This window comes from Zingiber officinale, chromosome 4B (assembly GCF_018446385.1).
Source record: "Zingiber officinale cultivar Zhangliang chromosome 4B, Zo_v1.1, whole genome shotgun sequence".
In the NCBI taxonomy this organism is placed as follows: Eukaryota; Viridiplantae; Streptophyta; class Magnoliopsida; order Zingiberales; family Zingiberaceae; genus Zingiber; species Zingiber officinale.
In genome coordinates, this window is record NC_055993.1 from 116,516,665 (window position 1) to 116,542,735 (window position 26,071).

The window sequence follows — 26,071 nt, forward strand, 5'->3', positions numbered from 1 at the left end:
TCACTGTCACACAGAATGTCGTTATGTGCAATACTGGGGATAATGAATACAGCATGGTATTGGTGGCTGAGGAGAACTGTGCATGAGAAATTAAACAACCTGCTTGGGAATTAATGGAAACTAAAAACAAACGAGGCAGACATGAGCTTACATTTCCTCTACCTACCTCTTCTTCTATTAGTTGTCCAAGTCGAAACATATATGTGGGTTTGTAGGAGAAAAAAATATGTTAGCCGAATATGATCCCTGCGAAAGTCTAGTTAAAAGTATATTGTCACTTGTGTGCACATATACTTCAGAAGTCTTAGGGGCTTCAGTTACATTTCCATCGATATTATTCTGAGCTATAGTTATCCATGTAACTAAACTAATGTAGCAACAGCTTATGGCAGCAAATACAATTTTAGAGCTTTAGCAGGCACAGGATGTTAGAAACTTACAATCAATTTTCCACTTTATTTTGCACTTCATGTTACTTTTTCAGAAATCTTTTATGCTGATTACCTCCGCCAATGGATCTCGGAGTTAACTTGCGCAGAAATGCATGGAAAATCATTGCTGTCCAGAAAATTTTTAAGGTTACAACTAGGATGACATCAATGAGAAGCGTGGATAAATAAAGGTGTTAATTACCGGCATAGCTAACTCCAACTGCACAAGCGATAGCGAGCTGAAGGTTGCACATGTAGAGTACCATTGCAGTTGCTGTAGGAATAAAGAATAGAAAATTGAATAAAAAAAATTCATAGAGATAAACCAGAAAAGGGAAGTGAAAAATCATGGTAAGAATGCCTAAACAACAACTGGGTGTCATATGCAGAGTAAATCTACTACCCCGTCGGTCAGAATTGCACATGCAGAATCTGCAGGTTATATAGAGAAGCTAGCTACCCGATGCGCACATCAAGTGCAGTAGAAGGAATGGGAAGGCATAACCCTTAGAAGAAACTTATATGGTATGAGAGTTCATTATATGCCCACCAGATGTCAGCATGAAAAACAAAAATTGGATAGTGGTAGTACCATGCCATCCAAGTATCAAATGAACTATGCACTACCACTGATTCACAAATTTGCGAAGATTTCATAAGTTAAAGATCTTATGTTGACAAAACATACTTTTTGATTGATATGATGACTAAAAAGGTTATTCAAATTACTATGCATCTTGGCACAAGCTTCAGTTTATAACAGTTGTTTTGATGGAGAGAAGAGGATATTAATAATAGGGTGAAGGGTGTCCCAGTAATTCTAAGTGAGTTATCATGTTGCACGATGATTTCTATGTAGTACTATCAACTTGAGACAGATGGAAAACATAACTGATACTACAAAAACAGTGAAAGAAACACCAAATATGGGCACCAATGAAAATACTTTTACAGCAGGTGAGCATACTATATTTGTTTAACGAAGTATGATGATTACATGCACGAACCGTACTATGAACCCCAGAAGACATCTGGTGAAAAGTTTTTACCTATCCATAAAAAGTAAGAGATTGTATTATGGTCTGTCTTGATACATTATAGGAAAGACACTCAGTTGGAACTCAAAATATGCATATGGCCCAGCTTATCTTATGGCCAAAAACTCTTATGAAGAGTTTATAAAAAAAATACCTTCTAAAACTTTTAGATAAGAAAGCTCTTTTTTAAGATATGTTGTCGAGAATCATTTGAAGAGTTGTGGGCTAGGAGAGAATTTGTCAAGGGCAATTTGAAGCTGAAGAGAGTTGAAGAGTGATTTTTATGAAAACAAATTACATAAAAAAAACGCCGTGTTTTCTAAAAAAGAGAAGCATAAGCTCCCCTACCCTACCCTAGCTTTTGCTTTTTCTTATTATTCTTTAAAAAAAGCTAACATTTTTTTCCAATAGCTCATGAAAAACATGAAAGGGAGTCTTGGCGCAAAAGTAAAGTTGTTGTTGTGACCTAGAGGTCATGTGTTCGAGTCTTGGAAACAACCTCTTGCAAAGCAAATAAGGCTATGTACAATAGACCCTTCCTCGGGACCCCACATTGGCAAGAGCTTCGTGCACTGCCCTTATGAAAAACATGTTAGGCCAGGTTTTTGCTTTTAAGGGGATAGATAAGGTAAAAATGAGCCACGCCAAACATGCACTTAGTAGGCTTGAAGGGCTTAAGAGTTAAGTGATGTTTAATAACAATTAGCAAATCAATATTATTTTTGTACTTGTAAGAGGTAAATTAATTCAATAAAATGTTTTATGGCTTAAGTAATAAGGAAAATATACACAACATACCAAATTGAAAGAACCAAAACAGTAGGAGGCACATTTAATCCCTTTCTTATGATTCTAGCATTGTTCAGTCTTGAGAATTATGCAAAACACCCAAACCAAAAAATTGTAGTGTACCAAGTGACAGTAAAAAAAGAGAAATCATTGGGACCTTTGCCAACATATGCACCAATGCATTTTTTTTAACATTTTCATTTGACGAGCACTATACTACCCGAAAAGGAATGACAACTAGCAAGTGTGCTAGCAAGCAATCTGCAAAATTTGTCCTGCTATCAAACTCTGTTACTAGGAACCTTTGTTTAGCTGTAGTGATATTGATACAACACGATCATAGTAAAGATATGTTATGTTGTCCACCAAGATCCCCTTGACGCCATGTCCTTATTCGATAATGTCATGTGTTCTATACCCAGATTCAGATACTTGTTCAATACTGCTATTCCAAGTCCAAGTAACAATATGTTTAAGGAAGTTTAGATATCCAAACAGCTGTATATTTTGAGACTCCTACCAGAGTAGCATACTCTGACGATTGCCGAATCCTAGAAACAGTTAGTGTCTAGGACTCTTAAACAGATTTTCAGCAATGTAAGCTGTAAAGCCATCTCAATCTCGGGAATTCAAGTGGTATCACAATGAATTACCAATGCAGAATTCCAGTAAAGGTTCATCGGCCATTATGCATCTCGATTCATCATTTTTCATTTTCTTTCTTCCTTAAAATCTCATTTCCTTTTTTTTTCTTGAAACGCAATTTTGCAGCAAGATTTTTCTTCTTCTTTGAAATATGGAATATTGGAATCACTGTTTTTTCCTCTCTTTATTTCCTAGATTTCATTTGTTGGAGCACAATCTCTATATGAAATTTGGACTAACATAAAAAGAGTTTATTCATCACTTATTTTAGCTTTTAAACTTATGATTGCTTTTAAACAACCATCCTGTCATGACTAAAAACACTTTTCTACTTTTTTCAAGAAATGCTATTGTTGTTTCTCCTCTCTTTTACAAGCTTGAAAGGCCTTTACTTTGACAAATTTAAGAAACTAGGGTGAAGGAAATCAAGGAGACAACAAGAAATCTGGGGTAAAAAAAGATCATGGTTTAAAGTGTCGTGCCAAAACGGGCGAAACCTCTCGTTCCGCTCAGCGACCGGCACCGGCACGACCTCGGCACCAAACCCACGACAAGTGTGACGTGTTACGCGACCCCGTGATCACAGCAGACTCGACCTGCAACAGTAGCGGAGAGGTAGCATAACCCTTCCGCTGTCGTCGTGGAGGCATCGTGCGACCCTGCGCTCATTGCAAAGGGGTCGCACGACCAACGTGGTCGCGCCGAAAGAGTCATGCAATCCCCGCGGCCATGGTTGGTTGCGCAACCCTGCGACAACACCGAAGTCGTGTGGGCTCGCGAGTGGTGTCAAATTTCAGATTTTTTTTAATTAAACTTAAGTTAATTTTTTTAATCAACTCCTAATTATGATGGAGATAATCTAAAGAGACTTTATTAATTAATATATTTTATTTTTAAAAAAATATCGAAACTATATCGGCACGACACAATATGGTACCGAAACCGTATCGTTCCAGTCCAAGACCAAAATCTCGGCACGGGTCGGAATTTTAAACCTTGAAAAAGATAACTGATTAAGTTAAAGGTTGGTGCTTCAGAAAGCATAATGTAGGAAACTGAAGTAGAACAGATTGAAAATGTCTCACGTGTCTTCCTCAAACAACTGTTACTGGCATAATTATATATGAATACATAATTAAAATCTTATAAAGGTATCCAGGAAAGACTACCCTATTCTGGACAAATTCAATAAGTCATCTTGTCAGCTAGGTATTTCTTCTTAAATTGCCTGAAAACGTATAATCTCTAGATCTACAATGATATAGATCTTGAGCCAATAACTCATACGCAGCAAGAAGCCTTGGTAATGCTCTACAGACACAACATTTGCACATAGATTATCTCTTACATTATGAAGGTGAGAAATGCAGAGCTATTTCCAGACCCATAAATTTCTTTTGAGATAGAAAAAGAGGACATCAGTTTTATTGTATTAAAAAAGATAAAATTCAGGCCAAACTGTGATCCTCGCATCATCTAACATTGCATGTGCAGGCACATCAGCTAGTGTGAGTTTCCCTAATATAGTTTTTATGGGCACGCTTCCATTATATGCTACAAGCCTACAATATCCCAAAATATATTGTAAAGAAGAGAATTTGAGTGACAATTGAATAGTAGGCCTTTATATTCAAGTGGGATTCAATGTTCACAGAATTCCAGTAAAAGAGTATAGCTTGTATAAAGTCAAATTTTATACAAATTTCATTATCATCACATAGAATTAATGCCATATAATTTAAAAGCAAGGTTTAAATATCAATCTGTGTTGGAGTTTTAGTCTGAAGCCAAAATGGTATGGTATTAGTACTGTGCAAGCATGTTCACGAGAAGTGTGAATGTGCCAAGGTCAACTCAAATGAGTTTAAATCCTATAACCTTTTTTCTACTAAAGTTGTTTATCACCAAATATGTCTCTAATAAGTAGAAAGTTAATTGAATTCCAATTTAATAAGTTGCAAAAATCTAACAAGCATCTTAGCTAATAATAAAATTACTGAAACCAAAATGAGTGACATGCATCAAATGAAAGCATTGGTTCTTATTGCATTCTAGTGAGATCAATAACTTTCCAAAATCCAAATTAAATATTTCTCCCATGCACATTTGATCTTGCAACTAGTTTCTCCACACATCCATAAATATATAACAATTAAGTTAGACATGATGTAAGAGAACTAGACACGGAACATCCATAGGTATGTAGCACGTCTACATCATTGTTTCGCTACCTTTAACATCACTCTTCCTCTTTGCCACAATTAATGCTTCGGTTCCTCCCTCCCCTCTTCCCTCCCCCTCACTTGTTTATCTCCTCCCCATCACTAGCGCTGACATAATCAAAGGATGAGTCAATAGAAGAAAATCTTTTTGTATCAGTTGGCACCAGATGGTCCTAGTTTTGATCAATACCATTGAAATTGTGACGATATGGGAAGCACAATGATATTACCTCATGCTCACAAAGTATCAATATCAATTAGCAGCAGAAACAATACATTTCGATTGTGTTGACCAATACTGATTAGAGATGGCAACTTGCCCCTGCTTTGATCAACACTCATTTGTATGCGATAAAAAAATTTTGTCTTGCCTGCCACTTGTTTGCTCTGAATATAATTTAGTTTACTGTACATATATTTTCCAGATATTCAGCTATATTTGATTGCCTTGTCTTAAACCTGACCCAAAGGAGTGAGGCAAAGAGGGGATAGGGAAGACGAATTTATTCCATAACCTATCCTGCTCTGGCCCACTTTCTATATTGGGTAGGAATGGAAAGTTAAAAAACTTACCCTGCCCCGCCCATTCTATCCCTAGTAACCATAGGCACTTGAAACATTAATTCAAAGTACCATAACATCTTGCATGAAATTGAACATCCACCATGATGGAAAAAGAATATGATTTGAATGTCGACCAATCTACAATATGTGCACACTCAGTTATAGTTATCAGTTGAGTATTATTTGACAATCAAGCATGGTTGAAGCTAGATTACAATAGCTTTCATTTTTACAATTCTTCAAGCACAGTCACATCATTTAATATATTCCAGCAACCATCATCTCTCCTATTGCTGGATAGGTCCTTTCATATTTGTGATTTATAGTTCCTATTGGACAAGTCAAAATATGCACACTAATATAGTTGTTTGCATCTCTATCACCTTTGTGATATTTCCAATGGATCCTTATTAACACAAAAGATAGAACACATCATGTGCGTGTTGTTGAGACATAGGCCAGACAAAACAAGAAACCAATAGTGCACCCACACACAGACATTATATATGATTCAACCATTGTGAACTGCTCAACAAGCAGATAGGAAAGATTAATATGTTAAATTAACCTATAAAAATATAATGCATACGACTGAATGAGGCTTAGAAATGAAAACAAGAAAAACACTCATAGAAGCTCAGAGATAAACTTGATAAAATCTAATTTGAACTCAACTCAGTACATTATTAAATCTTTTTAACCTAATTTGAACTCAAAGTTAGCTCCATCTCTAAAACAAGTTGAGCTTCAAAGATCCAAAATCCAGTTAATTTCTACTCACGAACAAGGAGATTTTGTGTTGATGAACAAACTTTCTTTACCTTCTTGTTTATTTGTGAACCAGTTTACAAGCTCTTGAACATACATGTCTATAAGCACAAAGGTAGTATCATTTTATAAGCTAATAAATGAACTCATTACAAGCTCACACAAAGGATTGTTCATAGGCTCTTTGATAACTTTGATGAGATATAGATATACTTCTCATTATCTTCTTAGATAGATTAGTACAAGTATGACTTGTGAGATCAGTATCAAATTCATTTAAGCATCAGCTTTAGTATGTTCCAGATAACATCAAACTCTAACATGAATAACTTATAGATCTAGCACAAGCTTGTTTAGAACAAACTGTTCAGACGTTGAAACAAGAAAATCTCAAGCATAGATTTTGCAGTTGAATCAAGCTTGTTTAAAACAAGCCTAGTTCAAACATAATAAAGCATCCAATCTTGAGCTTAGATTTCGTAGTTGTATCAGAGCTGAATAATGTAACCTTATTAAGATTATTCCACCACAGAAGGTCAGACACTAAGGTAACTCATTGCAGTAGTAGCAAGAACCAAGCATACTAGGAATGCTCTTTTATGTATTTTTTATTTACAAAAAAAACATATGATGTTTTCTTTTCTCAACATATGCCAAACCGATCAACTTATGGGTCAAGTGCGAGACATAATAAAGCAACACGTGGAGCTATTTTTATCCCAAAATTGTCCAAGCCCTCTTGTGACACCCTCTAATCTCATAATTTTTTAGAAGGATCACATAATGAATCCAGTGCAAAGGCCATATTCGATACATCAAAAAAGAAATAGAAAAGCCAAAAGGGAAATCCATGTCTCAACTTCAAAGATTTTATGGTGATGACAACAAGAAGACAATCACGCATGCGTATGAAACAAAAGAAATGAATTATTTACTTAAATTGCATTGTTGAACAAAGAAATAAGTAGCTCACCAAGCTGGGCAGCATAAATTAGAACCTGCCTCAATCCAGGGCTCCTTTCCTCCAAATGCCACCTACCACTGCAAAACCTCACGAGCTCCCACAGGAACAAGCACGCAAGCAAACCTAAAAGGGCAACCGGCATCTTATACCTGTCATGCGGACGGATAAAACCTAATCCAATAAGAAGCGAAGCAAGATGGGGCAAACAACCAAAGAAAAGAAAAGGCCGCTCACAAGGAACAAGCGAAGACGAGAAGAGACAGCACCGCATAGTTCCTGGCGTAGCGGCGAACGTTCTCCTGCACCCTCATCCTGGCCTGGGACGGCCCGGCTGGCCACGAGTAGGAGTCTCCGCTGCCGATGAACTCGAGCGTCCACGAGGGGGTGCTGCGGGTGAGATCCTCGGCGGTGAGCTTAGCAAAGGGGTTGAGGGTGAAGAGGGAAGCGAAGGATCGGAGAGAGGAGAAGGCGTATGGAAAGGCGGATAAGGAGTCGTCGGCGTTGGATCTAGGGCGGAGGAGATCAGGGAGGGGGGATGCGGAGGAGGAGGAAGGGGAAGGGGAGGCCGCCCCGGCAGCGGTGGCGCGGTCGTCGAGGACCTCGAGGTAGCCATTGTCACGAAGCCATGATTCGAAGGCGGCGTCCGTGACGCTGAGGGACAAAGGATTGGCGGCGAAGGCCATCGATTGCTTGGAAGGCGACGACGACGACGACGATTACTCCCGTCGCAAGAGGAAGGAATTGGGGATGCCGCACCCAGGCCACCAGAAGGAATTGCGGGTCGGATTTTCTGAAATACCCACATGCGTACCCGATTTGCTTAAAGTTGATTTGAATCGGCCCTGGAATTTCAGATATAGCGGACCAATTTTGGGCCTCCATGAATCCGTAATTGGGAAAACGGTCCAGGGATGGTCCCTTAGCATGGATTCCATTGATAAAATGAATAGTCTCTATTCATAAAATATGTGGGAGTCATTCATCCCCATCAATCCATATCAAGGAGTCATCCTCCGGACTGCAAAAAGCGATCCAGAGGATCCGGGTTGCTATTATTGGGTATGTTAAGTACTCTTCAATAAAGTAACTCGATGCGTTTGATTTATGTATTTTTTATTTTTTATTTTTTAAAAAAATATGTATTTTGAAAAATGATGTTTGGTTTATATTTTCATGTCTATTTTTTAAAAAATAGATAATATTTTTTAGAAAAATAGAAAATTATTTTTTAGATATTTTCTATTTTTTTAAAAATATATATATATATTTGTCTATTTTTTAAAAGATATATATATATTTTTTAAAATCAAAATAAAAAATACACAAACTAAAATTACCCTAAGTTTTTCAACTATCTACATCCTACTTTTCAAATGACCAAATCATGTACTATTTTCCAAAATATCCCTCATCTCAAATTCTTTACTCCAATTTGTCCACACTGAACTAGAATTTATTCGTCCAAAACATTGAAGCTTCAACTCTATTATTGCATCAAAAAATATCATTTTACATAACCATAATTATTTCCTTAAACTCTTGTTTTAGTGTCATGATAACCTCTAAAAAACTTGAGAACAGAAACATATGTGCAATCCTCGTAGCTAGTGGCGGATCCAAACAAAAAAAGAAGAGGATGTTCAAAAAAGAGAACTGAAGTTTGTCTTTCTTCTCGTTGTCTTTCGGACTGCAACATACTGGTAAAACTTTCTGGGAATAAGGAGGTATTCAAGCACATCCCCGCTCCCCCTAGATCCGCCACTGCTCGTAGCACTGACGACATTTAAATCTCATAGTATTGATCGATTGTCTTATCGATTGTGCCACATAGAAGAAATCTTTTCACTTTGAAATCTCCTCAGTGATTTCACATTTAGGTTTTCTTGGTTTTCTGCGAATGTATATTTAATTTGTGTCATTTCTTTATTTGGAGGAATTCATGAACCATCCTTTTCCTTGCACTTTTACTTGTTGTATATGGAACACTCTACTTGGCGGAGTCTTCCCTAGCTTGATACAGTTTTCACGTTTCATACTAAACAAAAGTGTTTGATCCCTAAGGATGCCCCGTATTTAATCGCAATCATCATAGATGCATTTCTAGTACTCAACACTTTCTTCCTATGTTAAAAATTTCTATTTTAATTTCTATCTATAATGGCCCACTATAGTGACTTTTGGACAAAAATATGTTGTGCAATTGGCCTTTGGTTAAGTTTGACCATGGTATGGATTGAGTTTTAATATTTGATTAATATATTTGTGTTGGTGCATTCACCCATTGGATCATTGTTGTATTTGATATGTGTATTTAAGTTATGTAAAATTTAGAGATATACATATAAAGATGACTTAGCGTGGCCAAAGTCGGATGATGATTCAATGGTTTGAGGTTTATGGAGATCAGAGAAGGAAAATATGGAACATTTGAGAGACTACAAGACGGGATCATAAGCAGACTTCATCAGAAAAGGCGTATAGGATGAAATGAGGAAGAGCTGCATGCTCAAGTAATCTGATGGATGAGTAGCTTATAGGGGATGGCTTCAACGTGAAGATAAATTCTGGTCGAGTTGAGTGTTAAGAAATTGCACACATGACTAATTTTAACATAGACAGATTTGATCTTACAAGTGGTCAAAGTCACTAAACCAGTCAACTAAGTTGTTGACTTAGCGACTTTAAATAGAAGATTTTTTTTTTTTTGAAGTTATCTGGTTCAATCATCTGATGATTGGATTAGTCGACTAGTGAAATCCCAAAAGAGAAAATTTGAGATTATTTTTTTTTATCAATTTGTAGTATATCAATTTACGGATATGAAGTATCAATCGGCTGTTGATCCAATTGGTTGGTGTTAGGTGGCTAATAAATAAAATATTTTTATTCATGACCAAGTCGACTGCTAAGTCTAATGATCAAGAGTAGTTGACTGAAGAAAAAATTATTAGACCAATAGTTTTCAGATTAAGGTTGATCAATTTATCTAAGTGTGAGTTTGTCTGAGCTTGAGTTTTGATATAGTTGATGAGAGAAAAGTTAAGTAAATCAAGGAAAAATCGAATATTTGATTGAGAAAATTCTAGCTGAGGTTAGATAAGGTAAAGCTCTAACTGGAGGAATTAGACAACGGAAAGTCCTAACTGGAGGTTAAATAATGGAAAGTCCTAACTTGAGGTTTAAGTAAAAAAAAGTTTTAACTGGAGGTTAGACAAATGAGAAGTCTATCGAGTTACTAGTCTTAATTAGAGGTTAGTCAAGGGAAAGCCCTAACAAGAGGTTAACAGGTGATAAGTCTAACGAGTGACTAGTCATAACTGTAGGTTATGCAAGAGAAAGTCCAAAGGGAAAGTTGGCAAGGGAAAAGTTCATGTGAGTCAAAAGGGTAACTAGACACTTGGTGATCGAAAGTCCAACGAGAAGATTGGTAAGGGAAAAGTTCAAGTGGGTCAAAAGTTGACCGGACACTTGGTGATTAGAAGTCCAACGAGAAGTTGGCAAAGGAAAGTCTAAGTAGATCAATGTGGACCGAACACTTGGTGAAGAAATCCAAGCAGGTCAAGGTTGACCGGATGCTTGACAACGGGAAGTCCCAACAAGTCATGACTAACTTTAGTGTTGGGCAAAGGAACCCTAAACTCAGATCAAAACTTAAGGTTGGACAATCGATTTGAGTAATCGATTGACCCAAACCAATTGATTGAAGGACTTATTCGAGAGCATAGTATGCCCCAGAATCGATTAGGTAATCAATTGGCCGATTTCTCGTGATAGCACAGCAGGTTCCGGAATCGATTGAAGCAATCGATTCAGAAGGGTTCAATTGATTAGGTTAATCGATTGGAGTGTGTTTTGCTAGAACAGAAAGCTTTTGAATTAATTGGGTCGATCAATTAGAAGTTGTCATTCGATTGGTATAGCTCACCAATTAATTGGATGGGAGAAAAAGAGTGTTTTTGTAGGTTTTGAATGGTCGATCTAATGTGACAATCGATTGGGGGCAAGACCAATCAATTGAGAGACGCTTTCTAACCTGAGATAAACCCTAGAAAAGGGGGGTTTATGATATTTTCTAGTCGTTGGTTCTTAAGTATTTGGGAGACAAGTGTTGTTGTATTTCCTACCACCACGAGACAATCCAAAGTAAGAAAAGAGCAAGTAAAACAACATTCACGTTGTAAAGTCATTTTTCGATTTCCTTTGTAATCTTGTTTGTGCTTCTTATTTGTATTCTCACATTGAGCTTGTACGAGGCTTTTCTGCATCCAAAAAGTGTTCGAGAAGGATATATTCATAGTGGGGCTATGAGTGTGAGGAGTAGATCCTTTGATTAGTCATTTCAAGGAGATGGATATCAAGTAAAATTTAAGTGTTAGCAATGTAGAGTCTTGGCTTCAAGTTTTCCATTTGCAACATCAAGTTTAAAGAAGCAAATAGAAATATTCCCCCCCCCCCTCCCCTCTAGCTCATTCATGTCTTAACAAGTGGTATTTAGAGTGAGATCGCTCTTTATCGGACTAACCACCAGAAGAAGTAAGAGCTAGAGGAAGAAGATAGTGAAAGTTTCAGTCCTAATTATTAACAAGTCAAAGGACAAATCATCAAGAAAGCTCAAGTTCAAAAATTAATTCTTCAGATGGTCTCGGATATGACAACCAGGCACCTCCACCTTTCAGATTGGAAGGATTTGACCAATGAAAGGCTACGATTAAGAATTTCTTCATGATGAATATAAAACAATGATTTACACTAATGGAGGGATTTGAAATCCCAATGAATAGCAACAGAAAACTCCTCGAGAAGAAGAAGTGGGCCCAAGAGTAACTAAAAAATCTAAAATAAATGACAAGGTAACAAAATTTTTGTTAGCTTGATTCATAATAATATTGTATGTAAGCTAGCTAGGTGAATGCAAGGATGCCAATGAGTTATTGAATAAGTTAGCTAAGCTCTATGAAGATCCGCTCTCAATGTAAAGTAAAGAAAAATTCAAAGAGAGAGACACTTTGGATCAAGAACAAGAGGATTCAAAAGTTAAGAGGTGCTCAATATTTGAGAAGGAAATTAAAGAAGTATCTACCTCAAGAATTGACGAGGAGAGGTCGTTGATACTAGAACAAGAAAAAGTCTCTACATCCGGAATCAATGAAGAAGGATCTTGTGCCACCCTTATAAGTAAAGAAGGTATAAAAATTTTGATTGTTAAAAATAAAAATCATATCATATGCTTTAAGTGTAGGGAAAATGGACACTACAAGAGCAAATCTCTAAAATTAGTCAAGAAGAAGACTAAAGTGGAACATAAGATGAAAGAGAGGCCAAGAGAAGGTAGCTCCTTGATATGAAAGGGCAAAGAGCATATTGTGTGTTTCTTATGCAATCACTAAAGACATTATCAAAATCAATATTCAAAGAGGAGGCTTTCAAGTAAAAGTAAAGGAGGAAGCTCAAATTAAGGGGGAGCTTCTAAGAGCAAAATTAAGGTACTATTAGTTAATAGTATGTCTTTATATCATGATAACATGCATGCTAGAAATAAAGTTTATCATTTTAATGCTTATCATCGTGAAAATAGAAAACATGATAATTCTAAGAAAAATTACAAGTCAAATCATGCTAGAACAACCTTATCTAAGGATAGGAAGGTAAAAAAAAAAATTATGTAAGAACCCTAAGCAAGTTAGATATATGCCTAAAAATAAAAATATTCAATGCAATAATGAAAAATCAAAGTTTGTGGATTTAAGGATTGCAAATCAAGTTTTAAGATTAAGACTTGAAAAATTAGAGAAGATCTTAAAGAAAATGACAAATAATGTCAAAGAGTCCAAGAAGTAAAACCTATGGTTAGGAAGACAAGAGCCATTTATGGACAAGAAAGGTTTGGGATATAATCCCAAGTCTAAGGACAATGTGTGCTCATACCATAGAATTCTATGGAACTAACTCTAGGTTTAGGAGTCAAGCCAAAGTTAAAAGTAAAGTTATCCCTAGAGTTGAACTTGAGAAAACTAATATGACTAAGGCTTCTAAGAAGCCTAGAATGGTCATTATAAATATATCTAGGGAAGTTATTCTTAGTGAGTATCTAGTATGTATACATTCAAGAAGCATCAATAGATATTGAGTTCCTAAGAGTGTAATCTCTTCACACTAAATAGGTTTAGAGTGTGTCAATTCTAATTAGAAGGGTAGTTAGCTCAACCATGGTGAAATTGACATTTTATGGATTTTCAAGGTATTGTGACATCTTAAAAATGAGATGTTGATCTTTACTCTTAAGGAGTTTGAAATGTGCCAATAAGAACTTAAGGATTTGAGATTAATCAAATTTACACAAATTGAATATCAAGTTGGGACTTTGACACTTTCTAGGGAGCTAAGGCCATCTATGTCAAATTAATAATTTGGTATAATGATTAGTTATTGAAACCTAGATAACAAATCTAGGTATTTTTCTTTGTTCTAGGTATCAAATTTTGTGCTAAAATTATCATGTTTTGTGTGCTCTATCACATGTCATGACATCATATCATATATTCATATTATTTTAACAAAATTATATGTCATGCTATACATAGATCATTATTTATAATGACCTTTCTTTTGAAAGTATGCATTATGATGTATGACATAGTCATTGTCATACATTATTTTTAATTGTTTGTAATTAAGGATGATGACATTAATTGACATTCTAGGTAGAATCATCAAAGCTAAAATGTCTAGTTAGATATACATGATCGATCAGTTTAGGGAAAACCAATGTTTACATCTCATAAGACCATAAAATGACTTGTATGTGCATTGAGACACATTAGAAATAAGTGAGATATTAGGAGGATGAACAAAACTTAAGATGTTGATTTAGTGCATCTATTTGAGTTTTAATTTGATCAAAACACAAGAATTTTATGAAGTTTAATCATGGGGAAAACAATGTGTAAGTCATATGCATTTAACCCATATATCATGGTTGAAAATTAATTTTGAAAAATCTTAGTAAAGTCTATTTGTTGATAGGAATCACCATTGATTAGTTAAATACAAAGTTAGAGTGAAACATTGAAGTTTTCAATGACTTCCAATTTTATGTTATTATTTGAAAATGAGATATATTTTAATACAAAACTATTTTTCCCTGATAATATTTGATATAAGTAATGTTTATATAAAATTACATGATTTTTCGAATATCATAGAATTATTTATGCATTTCTGAATTTTGATAAAAAAATCAGATTTGAGAAATAACAAATACCAATCGATTGGCAGCTCACACCAATCAATTAGCACAGACCAGAATCAATTGATAATTGGTACCAATCAATTGATAGTTGCTTATTTTGATTGAAAAATAAATTTATTTATGTTAATTAAGGCATATTTATCTGTTCATAATGTTGGATCCAAAAGAGCACTAGGGGGGGGGGGGGGGGGGGGAATAGCGATCGTTGAAAAATCGTTATCGAGTCAAAGTACGCAGCGGAAAATAATAACGAAAACAACGCTAACACACTAAGTTTTATTTGATTCGGAGCCTTCGTTGACTCCTACTCCAAGGCCCGTACGTGAGAGTGCTTTCGTTGCCCAATCCACTAATAGTTTGCAAAAGAGTTACACAATAAGTACAAGAACTATAAAATAAAGTTACCTACAATAAGGAAAATAAAAACTAAGTCGCAGGTTGTCAGAGAAGCTTCACAACATTGCAGGAGCATCTTAGGACCAGTGTGCAAGAAAGCAGTTGCTGAGAGCAGTTGTGTTTTGTGCTCCTAGTGGAAGGCAACTTATATAGGCAGTTCTGGGCGCTTGGATCCCTTCTGGGCGCCTGGACCGTGACGTCAGTCATCCAATCAACGCGCTCCAAGCTAGCGACAAGATTGATTTTGGGCATTCCGAGCGCTCGAACCAACTTTTCTAGCAGCATTTATTTCCTGCAAAATGAAGTTAGTCCAAGACAATAAAACTTATATTACCTTGAAAAATAAGTGTTAGCATAATTATAGTCAAGAGTAGTAATTAGATTCTGTCTCCTCAAGACCAGAATCTAGTCAAGATCTCAACTTAGATTTTCCAAATGGATCTAAATTGAATTGATGCATACCGTTCCCTCAAACGGGGAACGCGTACTCTCTAAGTCACTCTCCTCCAGTGAGTTACCTTAACTTACCGTTTTGCCAGACACCCAGTTAGCCCATTGACCTGTCTGGACTTCATGTCAGCTATCTAGTCGGCCCATTGACCAAGCTGGACTTCGTGCCAGATATTCGATCAGCATGTCGACCTATCTGGACTTCGTACCAACTATCCAGTCAGCCCATCAACCTAGATGGATTTCTTGCCAATTATCCGATTAGTCCGTCGACCTATCTAGACTTCTCCTGCACACTTAGTTAAATCATTAGATCACATTAAACCTAACTAAACTTATTTTGTCATTCATCAAAACCTGAGTTAGACCGTTAGTGTAACCTGTAACGACCCAAATTTCCTCATTTAGAGTTCTGATAGTAGTTAAAAATATTTAGAAATGCTTTAGAAATATTCTAGAGATTTTTAGAGTATTTTTATGCAATTTTTGGAGGTCGTTTGGTATTTTTACTAAACGAAGGAAGTTTCTATAAAAAAATGTTCAAGTCGAGATTCGAATCGTGAACCTCGGACCTGAACCGAGCCGAACCTTAAGCAAAATGCAGCCAACCAAGTGTTCACGTGACCGGTTCTGTTTAGAATAGGTAGCAAAATTATTTAACAAGTTAACAGAACACCTAGTTATAAAAAGGGGAACTTAGGTATTAACCCTAACTCCCGAATTCTTTCTCCCCTTCTTCGTGCGTCGTTTCTGCCCGAGCGAGAACCAAACGAAGCCGAGCTAGGGCACGGCTTCAGCGGGCGGCGGGAGTGTTCTCCGAGGGATTTTTCACGCGGGGGTGAACCTCTCGTCGAGGAGAGTTTGCGGGCGCGAGGAAAGGTCAAGAGCTCGAGTCTTCTCGAAGCCCTAGTTGCCTTCTTCCCGGTTGTGAGTGCAAGAATGCAAAGGTAAGTTGCTACTCACCTGCGGTAGGATAGCTTCGAAGTTTATTTCTTGTTCCCGAAGATTTGGATGAAACCTAGGGTTGTGTTGTTGCCGATTGATGGAACGTGAGATGATTAGATTCCTTCCCGTGAGGTTCTTGCTTTGGATAGAGGGATTCTGCGATGATCTTGCTTCGTTTCATGTTCCTATGAGGTTCTCATTTTGATTTGTGCCTTCCTTGATGTTATTGATTCAGTTGGGGATTCTTAATGGATTCCTGCAAGAATTTGAATGTTGTAAATTTTCTCTTTGCTTTATTTCAGATTCGAGAGATGTTGTTTAGAATTGGTGATTGTTTGCTTTCCTATGTGGTTTTGATTCACGGATTAATTGGTTTCCCCAAGTTTTCTTGCACTATCCTTCAAAAGGTTTCTCCGAATGAGGTTGGACTTTTACCAGAGTGGTATAGATTTGATGATTTAGGTAGGGATTTATGATGTTTTGCTTCTTCATATTGTTTCCGGAAGTTTTGGAGCAGATCATTGATAGATTAAGGTTTGATTAGAGAAGTTCCTTTTTCATTATTGCTTCTGATTAGTGGACTGATTGCTGATGGAAATAAGACCTAGGGATGGAGATGTATGTTTTTGTTATTGGTTCTGGAAATTTGGATTGGGTTTATGGAGACTAAGTTTTGATTAATAACATACTGTTGGAATTTTCTCTAATGCTGTCATACGCAGATTTTTTGATAGAATTAGACATAAGAATGAGGATGTTGTGCTCTTTGTTGTTGATTTTGGAATTTTGGGTAGGGGCTTAATTAGACCTTTTTGTTATTAGTTCCTTAACATGCAATTTGTTAATTCCCTGTGGCTATTTTTCTCCTTGCTGCAATGAAAAGAACAACCTTAAAGTTAGCATATCAAGCTTAGATTTCCTTGTTACCTTAATTAGCATCCCAGTTTTATTAGCATTTTCTGCAAGCACGATCAGCTCTTTTGGAGCTTAGAACAGCCCCTCCTGGAGCTTGTTGCAGTCCGGATTTTAATGCCTTTGTTTTCCTTGCTTCGGTTTTTGTACAGCATTAGGATGGTTTGAGATGTAAGAGTAGTAAGTGTTCCTTGTTGTCTTGCTTCCGGATTTCCTTCGTGTACAGCATTAGGATGGCCTGGAATTAATGAGTAGTTTAAGAAATTCTTCTGCATACATTATGCTTTGGTTCCTTATAGGTTCTAGCATATCATTTTATTCATGTATAAACTTGTAACGACCCGCCTTCTACTACTAGGCTGTAAGGCGAATCGTCACAATAATGCTAAACTATACTGTGCGGAAAGCTGGGCTAATTAAAATTTTACTCTACTAATGACCGATACAACTGATAAGAAAGGTCCAAAGACCTTCTCTGCTGGTGTACATATGCTACGGAGGGGAACCTGAACGCCCCAACTGAGCTAGGGGCTAGAAACTAACTTCCCAACTACCTGCCGGCCTGCTGATCGATCTACGGATCGATCAAAGCTGGGGAAGCTCCTGCTCCCAACTGGATCTGTCGGCTGACCGATCCAGCAGAGGCTGGATCGGTCGGCAAGACCGATCCAGGTGGGTCTGGATCGGTCTGCAGACCGATCCAGGCACCTGGAGACGCCGGGATCGCTACTGTATCGCGCTGGATCGGTCGTATCTGTCTGGATCGGTCGGCTGACCGATCCAGTGACACAGCCAGGCCCTGATCGGTCGGGAGACCGATCAGAGTCTGATTTCACCCGGGGACTCGGATTTCAACACTTTGGCGTGCCAAAACCTCACACAACACTTCTAAAATCTATAGAACATATTCTAATGACATAAAGCTAGCATTCTAAACTGAATATAAACATGGTATACTAATTTGTAGCATTTAATAACTGAAAGTGCATAACACAGAAATACTAAAAGTCCAATCGTTTAAACTTGCCAAATCCCCTAAGGATCTTTGATTCCAGTTCCATACACACACTTCCTCATCTGCATGGACCTCCAGCCTCCACTGCTAGTCCATCTTTCCTTTACCTTTATCTGCAGTATAAGGAAAAGTAGAATCTGTAAGCTTAAAGCTTAGTAAGAAACCATCCACCTCACAAAATCATGCATTCGATGCAATATGCTTTTAAATCATGCTATTTGAAAATATGTGCTGAACTTGCTAAGACATGGCATACTGAAATCATAAGGCATAACATATAAGCATGGCATAAGCACTGAATCATGGCAAAGCAACCAAATAAACACTGAACTGAATATAGGCTAAACTAACTGAAACTAAATCTGTAACTGGGAACAAACTCAACTAGCATAATTGATTTTGAGTTTTGAAATCTAATACATAATAAGTGAAAATACATAATCATGTTTCTGTTTGGGCCCGAGTACTTGCTGTCAGCGCATCCCTACTAGACCCGGGGTTGCAAGTCCCGAATTTAGTGGGGTTGTCTAGGCTATCTCGAACCTAGGGACGATCGTGGGAGTCCAACCCAATGGATATCTAATCCAATACAGTGCCACTAAAATACTGATATCTATAGCTAAGCTATTCTATATTGCTGTTTCTAGGTTATCTGAACCTAGAGCTAGGTTATCTGAACCTAGAGGCGACTGTGGGAGCCCACTCATTGGACCATAGTCCCATATAGCTAAAATAAACTGATTTACTGTTTTAGACGCTTCTAATGCATTTAACTGTACTATTAAAATGCCTAAGTTGCATTTTTACTGATCTAGTTATTTTGTCGAACACTTAGTGTGCCCCAACTCTCCTCTTTATTAGGGAGATCACCTTTAGGCACCCGACAACGTCTACAACCCCAACTGAAGAGGGTAAGCGTGTCCGGCCCATCTAAAGGTGCTCAACTAAAATCCCTAAATCTAAGAGGAGGGTTAAAACACCCTACATGTCAACAAAATCTGCATATTACTAATCTAATGCATAGAAAATCCAAACGGAGCTATTATACTGCAGGTGAGGGGTTTCTTACCTCTTGATCGTAATTTCTTACGATTCTATTCGCTAGAGTTCCGGTGGAGATGATCCTCTCGATGATCCGATCACGTCTTCGCGTTCCTCTCGCGGAGAAGAACCTCTTTCGTGTTGGAGTCATCGCCGGAAAGTGATCCGAGAGCCCTTGGGACTTGGGCGCCGAGAGAGGAAGAGGAGAAGGGGTGTTCGGCATTGAGGGTTTGGAGAGGGAAAGTGGCGTGAGGATTTCGTGAGGAGGAATTGCCGAACCAACTTGAAAATAAACCAAACCCCAACTTAAGTTCTTATTTATATTAAGTGGGTAACTAGGCCCAACTCTAATATAAATATAATTGATTCCTCTTTCTTTCAGCACGGCCCTGCTGGGTTCACCGGTTACTAAACTTACCCGTAAACCATGGGTCTCGGGTTCGACTCCCGCCTAAGCTATTTTACGGTTCTAATTATTTTTGCTACTTCCGCTATTCGGAAAATTCCGGAAAAATATCTAAAAATTCCCGAAAAATCATACTAAATTTCTAAAACAGTTTTGAGAATTTTCGGGCTTTACAAAACTTTAGATAGCAGAAATTAGTTTGTAGTGTTGGTTGCTACTCGGAAAACCTAGAGGTTCCACTGTATAAAAATTTTGTACAAAGGTCTGAACCTTTTGATCCAAAACTTAATCTATTCGTTCTTTAAAATTAAATTTTGGATCGCCTGCGGAACTTAACACGTTTGATCCAAAACTTAATCTATTCGTTCTTTTAGGTTTTGACTTGGGTCTCCTGCGGAACTTAACACGTTTGACCCAAATCACCTTAAGTTATTAATTCCATTAAATATTAATTTCCATAATTGGTTCCCAGTACTGACGTGGCGAGGCACACGGCTTTCTTGGATATGGGAGCAACCACCACCGACTAGACAAAACCTTTTATGGAAAGCTAATATTTAATTTCCTAAAATAACTTTAGGTTAACCGAAAAGAACAATCAAATCACAAGGATAAATAAAACAAAAGAACATAACATCGAAAAATATATTCGAAATACTAGAATCGTAAGCCTCTTGTATTTGGTATTATTTCCATAAATAACTAGTATGATGCGGAAAGGAAAAATTACTAGTTATACCTTCTAGAAAGACCTCTTGATCTTCTACCGTATTCCTCTTCTAACCTCGGACGTTGTGTGGGCAACGATCTTCCGAGATGAGAAAACACCAACCACCTTCTTCTCCTCCTAGCTAGGTTCGGCCACAATAAGGAAGCTTTACCAAGGATGAAGAACAAAACACCAACCAAGCTCCAAGAGATGCAAGCTTTCTCTCCTTCTTCTTCTTCTTCTCCAAGTAGTATCCGACCACCACAAGAGCTCCAAGGGAGATGAAGGATTCGGCCACCACAAGAGGAAGAGAGGGAGAGGATGATGGCCGGCCACAACACCAAGGAAAAGAGGAAGAGAACAATAGAAGTTGTAACCCATAAAGGCACCCCTACCCCTTCTTTTATATTCCTTGGCTTTGGCAAATAAGGAAATTTATTTATAATAAAATTTCCTTAACTTTCCTTGACAACAATTAATTAAGAAAAATTAAATAAATTTTCCTAATTAATTGTATGTGGCCGGCCACCTCATGTAGAGCAAATAGGATAATTTTAATCAACAATTAAAACTTCCTTATTTGTCTTTGGAAATTTAAAAAAATAAAATTTCCTTTTAAAATCCCTTCATGAGTTAGGGTTTACAAAAGCTTTTTCAAAGAGAAAAAAATAAAATATCTTTCCAATCTACAAATAAGGAAAGAGATCTAATATCTTTCTTTTAATCTTTTGTAGATCTTTTTAAAGAGATATATTTTAATTTTAATTCTCTGTAATAAATTATATCTCCCACATAATAAAAATTAAAATTAAAATTATTTTTAATTTAATGGGGGCCGGCCACCTAAGCTTGGGTTCAAGCTAGGGCCGGCCACCCATGAACCAAGGCTTGGCCGGCCCTAGCTTGAACCACAAGCTAGCTTGGCCGACCCCTTTCTCATGGGTATGAAGGTGGGTATAGGTGGGTATAGTACTCTATAAATAAGAGGCTACGATAGGGACCGAGAGGAGGAATTGGTTTTGGTCTCCCGATAAAATTAAGCATCCCGTGTTCGCCCCGAACACACAACTTAATTTTATCAATAATAATTCATTCCACTAGAGAACTATTATTGAACTACCGCACCAATCCCAAATTACATTTTTGGGCTCCTTCTTATTATGAGTGTGTTAGTCTCCCTGTGTTTAAGATATCGAATGTCCACTAATTAAGTGAGTTACTGACAACTCATTTAATTAATATCTTAGTTCAAGAGTAGTACCACTCAACCTTATCGTCATGTCGGACTAAGTCCACCTGCAGGGTTTAACATGACAATCCTTATGTGCTCCTCTTGGGGACATTATCAACCTAGTATCTCTAGGACACAGTTTCCTTCTATAATCAACAACACACACTATAAGTGATATCATTTCCCAACTTATCGGGTTTATTGATTCATCGAACTAAATCTCACCCATTGATAAATTAAAGAAATAAATATCAAATATATGTGCTTGTTATTATATTAGGATTAAGAGCACACACTTCCATAATAACTGAGATATATGTTCCTTTATAAAGTCAGTATAAAAGAAACAACCTCAAATGGTCCTACTCAATACACTCTAAGTGTACTAGTGTAATTATATAGTCAAGATAAACTAATTCCTAATTACACTACGACCTTCCAATGGTTTGTTCCTTTCCATTTTGGTCGTGAGCTACTGTTTATAATTTATAAGGTACTGATAACATCATCTTCTATATGTGACACCACATACTATGTTATCTACAATATAAATTAATTGAACAACTACAAACAAATGTAGATAAATTGACCAAATGTGATTCTTTATTTAACATAAATGTTTACAAAAGCTTAGGCTTTCAGTATACACTCCAACATGTAGTAGTGCAGATTTTTCAATTGGTAGTAGAGAAGATTTTAATTAGTATAGTATGCAGATTTATTTTTGTTTAAACTGCAGGTTTGGAACTTCTCAAGCACAGCAGATTTAGTTTGTTTAAGTATTCAATTTCAGTTTGTTTAAGCATTCAATTCTAGGTTGTTTAAGCATTTACATTTCAGTTTGTAAGAAGCAATCTTTTATTAGAAGTATTAACAAGAATAAGTATTTTACTTGAACAAGTATAAGAAAGATAAAGAAAAGAAAGAAAAAGGCCAAGGCCTTAAGTAGATCCCAAAGTCAAGATTTTAGGGATTTTTGGCACACAAGGTGCTTGTTAAAATGCCGAGACATTATATATTAGAAGTATTAAAAGATAACAAGTATTTTACTTTTATCAGTGGTACTGTACTGGACTCTCAGTTGTCATTGGGTTGGGCTCCCATAGTCGTCCCTAGGTTTAGATAACCTAGTATGCAGGACTCTCAGTTGTCCTTGGGCTGGGCTCCCATAGTCGTCCCTAGGTTTAGATAACCTAGTAAACCCTACTAGATTCGGGACCAGCTATCTCGGGTCTAGTTAGGGATGCGCGTATAGCAAGTACAGTTGTCGAGCCCAAGAAGAAAGTTGATTATTATTTTGAAGTATTATAAGTATAAGTTTTTGAACAAGTAAAATAAGTTCCACATAAGTATAAAAGTATTAAAGGATAAGTTTTAAACAAGTGAGATAAAAGAATAAGTTTAGAACAAATGAATTAAGTTTCATTTTGTTTTAAAATCAGCAAGTTTAGTTTTCTTTTATGCTAGCATGTTATTTAGATTAGCTTACTGTTCTTTGCTATTAGAAGAGCATGAGTAGCTTTACATGTTTAGCATTTCAGTATGTTTGTTTCTTTTACTAGTAGATGAGCATGAGTAGTTTTCCTTTTGAGCATTCAGTTTTGGTTTTCAGTATATTCACATGCATATCGAGATTTTGTGAGTTAGATAGCGCTTACTAAGCATTCGCTTATAGTTTGTATTTCCTCTTACTACATATAAAGGAAAGGAAAAGATTTAGCAAAGGAAGGAGACAAGGTGGCACGGATGGTGTGTGATGCCAGGACTATGGAAGTCTTGGGACTTAGTTTAAGAATTTGTTAGATTAATTCTGTATATAGGTTGATGAGAAAGTGTTGGAGTAAGAAGCTGTATTTTATTTTGTTTCCGCTATTCATTACTTGCATGATTTGATTTTATTAAACTGCGTGGTGATGTTATTTCTTTTGTATGTTTGATATATGTTCCAGTCACCTGTGGCTAATGTATATTATGTTTGTATCTCAGTTTAAGGTCACCGGTATAGGGGAGACTCTACCGAAATTTTTCGTTAGAGACTCCTCGTGATTTCGATCATACCGGTTAAGTAGAATTAGTAGTTAAGTAACGGTCACCCTTAGAGTGTAGTAGTAGTAAGAAGGGTGGTCGTTACACCAATAATCTCCCTCTTTTTGATGCAATGACAACCTGCGTTAAGTTAAGAAAAAATAATATGCAAAAATAAATGGCATGGTTTTTAAGTTAGTCTTATTTTAATATTATGCTTAGTATTTTGCTAACTTAATCCACCTAATCCTCCCCCTTTGACATTTATCAAAAAATAGGAATAGACAATACATGGAAAAAATTTGCTAAGTAAAGTAACAAAAAAAAAACTTTGACAATAGAAAATTTTCAGGATTACTTAGAGAAGTTAAAAATAGTTTAGAAAATAAGTTAATTAACTTGAAGATAATTTTTAAAGACACTTTTGTTAAGTGATTTTTAAAAGTAAAAACTTTATGCAAGGATTTCCAAAAATAAGGTGATTTTGAAATTGTTTTCCAAATCTATAAAGTTTTCAAAATATAAGATTTCCAAAAATATAAAAATTTGATAATTCTAAGTTTTTTTTGTAAAAACAACTTTAAAGATTAGAAAATTTGAAATTGTTTTCAAAATCTATTAATGTTTCATAAGGTTTTCAAAAAAGAAAAGTTTTTAAAAAATAACTTTAAGGTTAGAAATTAAAAATTATTTTTCAAAATAAAAACAAGAAATATTTTGAAAATAGCTAGGTTTTTTAAAATAACTTTTGAAAACATTTGAAAAACTTTTTTCAAAAATAATATTTCAAAACTTAAATAGTGGTCAAACTGATTTACAAAGCTATCATTTAAAAAACACTAAGGGTGATAAAGTTGAAGTGTTTACAAATTTTACAGTTTTGAAAATGCTAGTAGTAAAAAAATGAAGCAATTTTTAAAATTTTTAAGTTATTAATCCTCCCCCTGAACCTGACATTATTTCAAAATAGAAGACTAAAAAATGTTTTTAACTGTTTAACCATTAGTTACTTACTAACTATCAGAAGATAGCATTTTTCACTTGGTTAGTCAGGTTAAGTTAATTTATCCAGTTAGTGTTTGACTAAGCTGAAAAAAACTTAACTTGATTATTGTAAGTTTGGTATTTAATGCCCAGACTTGTATTGATGCACTGATATAAGCATCTTAAGTCCATGCAATCTGCCTATGCATCTCACCCCTTTCTAAGTTTAGGAATACACAAACAAGGTAGTCCTAATATGTTGGTGAGATGCTCAAGTTCTAGATCTATAGGAGCATGCTTTCTACGGGTTTGATCTAGACTAAGGCTAAAAGTAATTTTTAAAATTCTAAAAATAAGGAAAGTTTTGAGAAAAATAAATAAAGAATTTTACCCTAGAATTTTAAAGAATAATTTTTTAAAGCAATTTTGAAATTAAGAGTCCTAGTCTATTAAGCACATTCCTAATTGTCGATGCAAGTTACTAAATTCACTTTCAGGGAGGGGTTTAGTAAATATGTCAGCTAGGTTTGACTTGGACTCAATGTATTTAAGTTCAATGTCACCTTTAGTGACATGATCCCTGATAAAGTAATGTCTAATTTCGATGTATTTAGTTCTTGCATGATGCATAACATTTTTTATTAAATTAATTGAACTGACATTGTCAATTAGTACTTTTGTATTTGTAAAGTTTAAATTGAAGTCTTTTAAAGTATTCATCCATAATAATTGGGAAACACATTCTCCTATAACTATATATTCTACCTCAATAGTAGATAAGACAACATAGTGTTGCTTCCTATTAAACCAGCTGACAAGTGATGGGCCAAGTAGCTGACACCCACCACTTGTACTTTTACGGTCCAGTTTACAGCCAGCATAGTCTGAGTCAGAGTAGCCTATGAGTTCAAAATTGGGTGTTCTAGGATACCATATTCCTACATTTGATGTTCCTTTGAGATATCTAAAAATTCTTTTGACGTTAGTCAAATGTGATTATTTAGCACAGGTGTAGTATCTAACACACATATTAACTGCAAATAAAATATTAAGTCGATTTATAGTTAAGTATATAAGGCTACTTATTGCACTTCTATAGTATTTTAGGTCAACTGATTTTCCATTTGGGTCATCATCTAAGGTTGTGTTAGTTGTCATAGGTGTCTTTATTTCTTTAGTATTTTCTATTCCAAATTTTTTAAGTAATTCCTTAATATATTTTTGTTGATAAATGTAATTGTCTTCATTTGTTTGTTTAATTTGTAACCCTAAAAAGTAAGTTAGTTTA

The 26,071-nt window shown here is 36.0% G+C and overlaps 1 protein-coding gene across 1 annotated transcript; it reads right to left on the bottom strand.

Annotated features, from left to right (window-relative positions):
- Positions 1-245: 245 nt before the first annotated feature.
- Positions 246-8,207, bottom strand: LOC121976147 (PRA1 family protein H-like). The gene is made up of 4 exons (XM_042528165.1): positions 7,655-8,207; positions 7,430-7,569; positions 634-705; positions 246-558 (listed from the first exon to the last, which is right to left on the bottom strand). The coding sequence occupies exons 1-4, from the start codon at positions 8,101-8,103 to the stop codon at positions 473-475; spliced, it is 747 nt and encodes a 248-aa protein (XP_042384099.1). The 5' UTR covers positions 8,104-8,207; the 3' UTR covers positions 246-472.
- Positions 8,208-26,071: the final 17,864 nt, after the last annotated feature.

What these genes read in the sequence shown, in the direction of transcription:
- LOC121976147 (XM_042528165.1), bottom strand. Translation starts at nt 8,103, where the DNA reads ATGGCCTTCGCCGCCAATCCTTTGTCCCTCAGCGTCACGGACGCCGCC. An exon ending in CTCGTCTTCGCTTGTTCCTT is followed by an intron (nt 7,570 to 7,654) that starts GTGAGCGGCCTT and finishes TCCGCATGACAG; the next exon opens with GTATAAGATGCCGGTTGCCC. An exon ending in AATTTATGCTGCCCAGCTTG is followed by an intron (nt 706 to 7,429) that starts GTGAGCTACTTA and finishes TTATTCCTACAG; the next exon opens with CAACTGCAATGGTACTCTAC.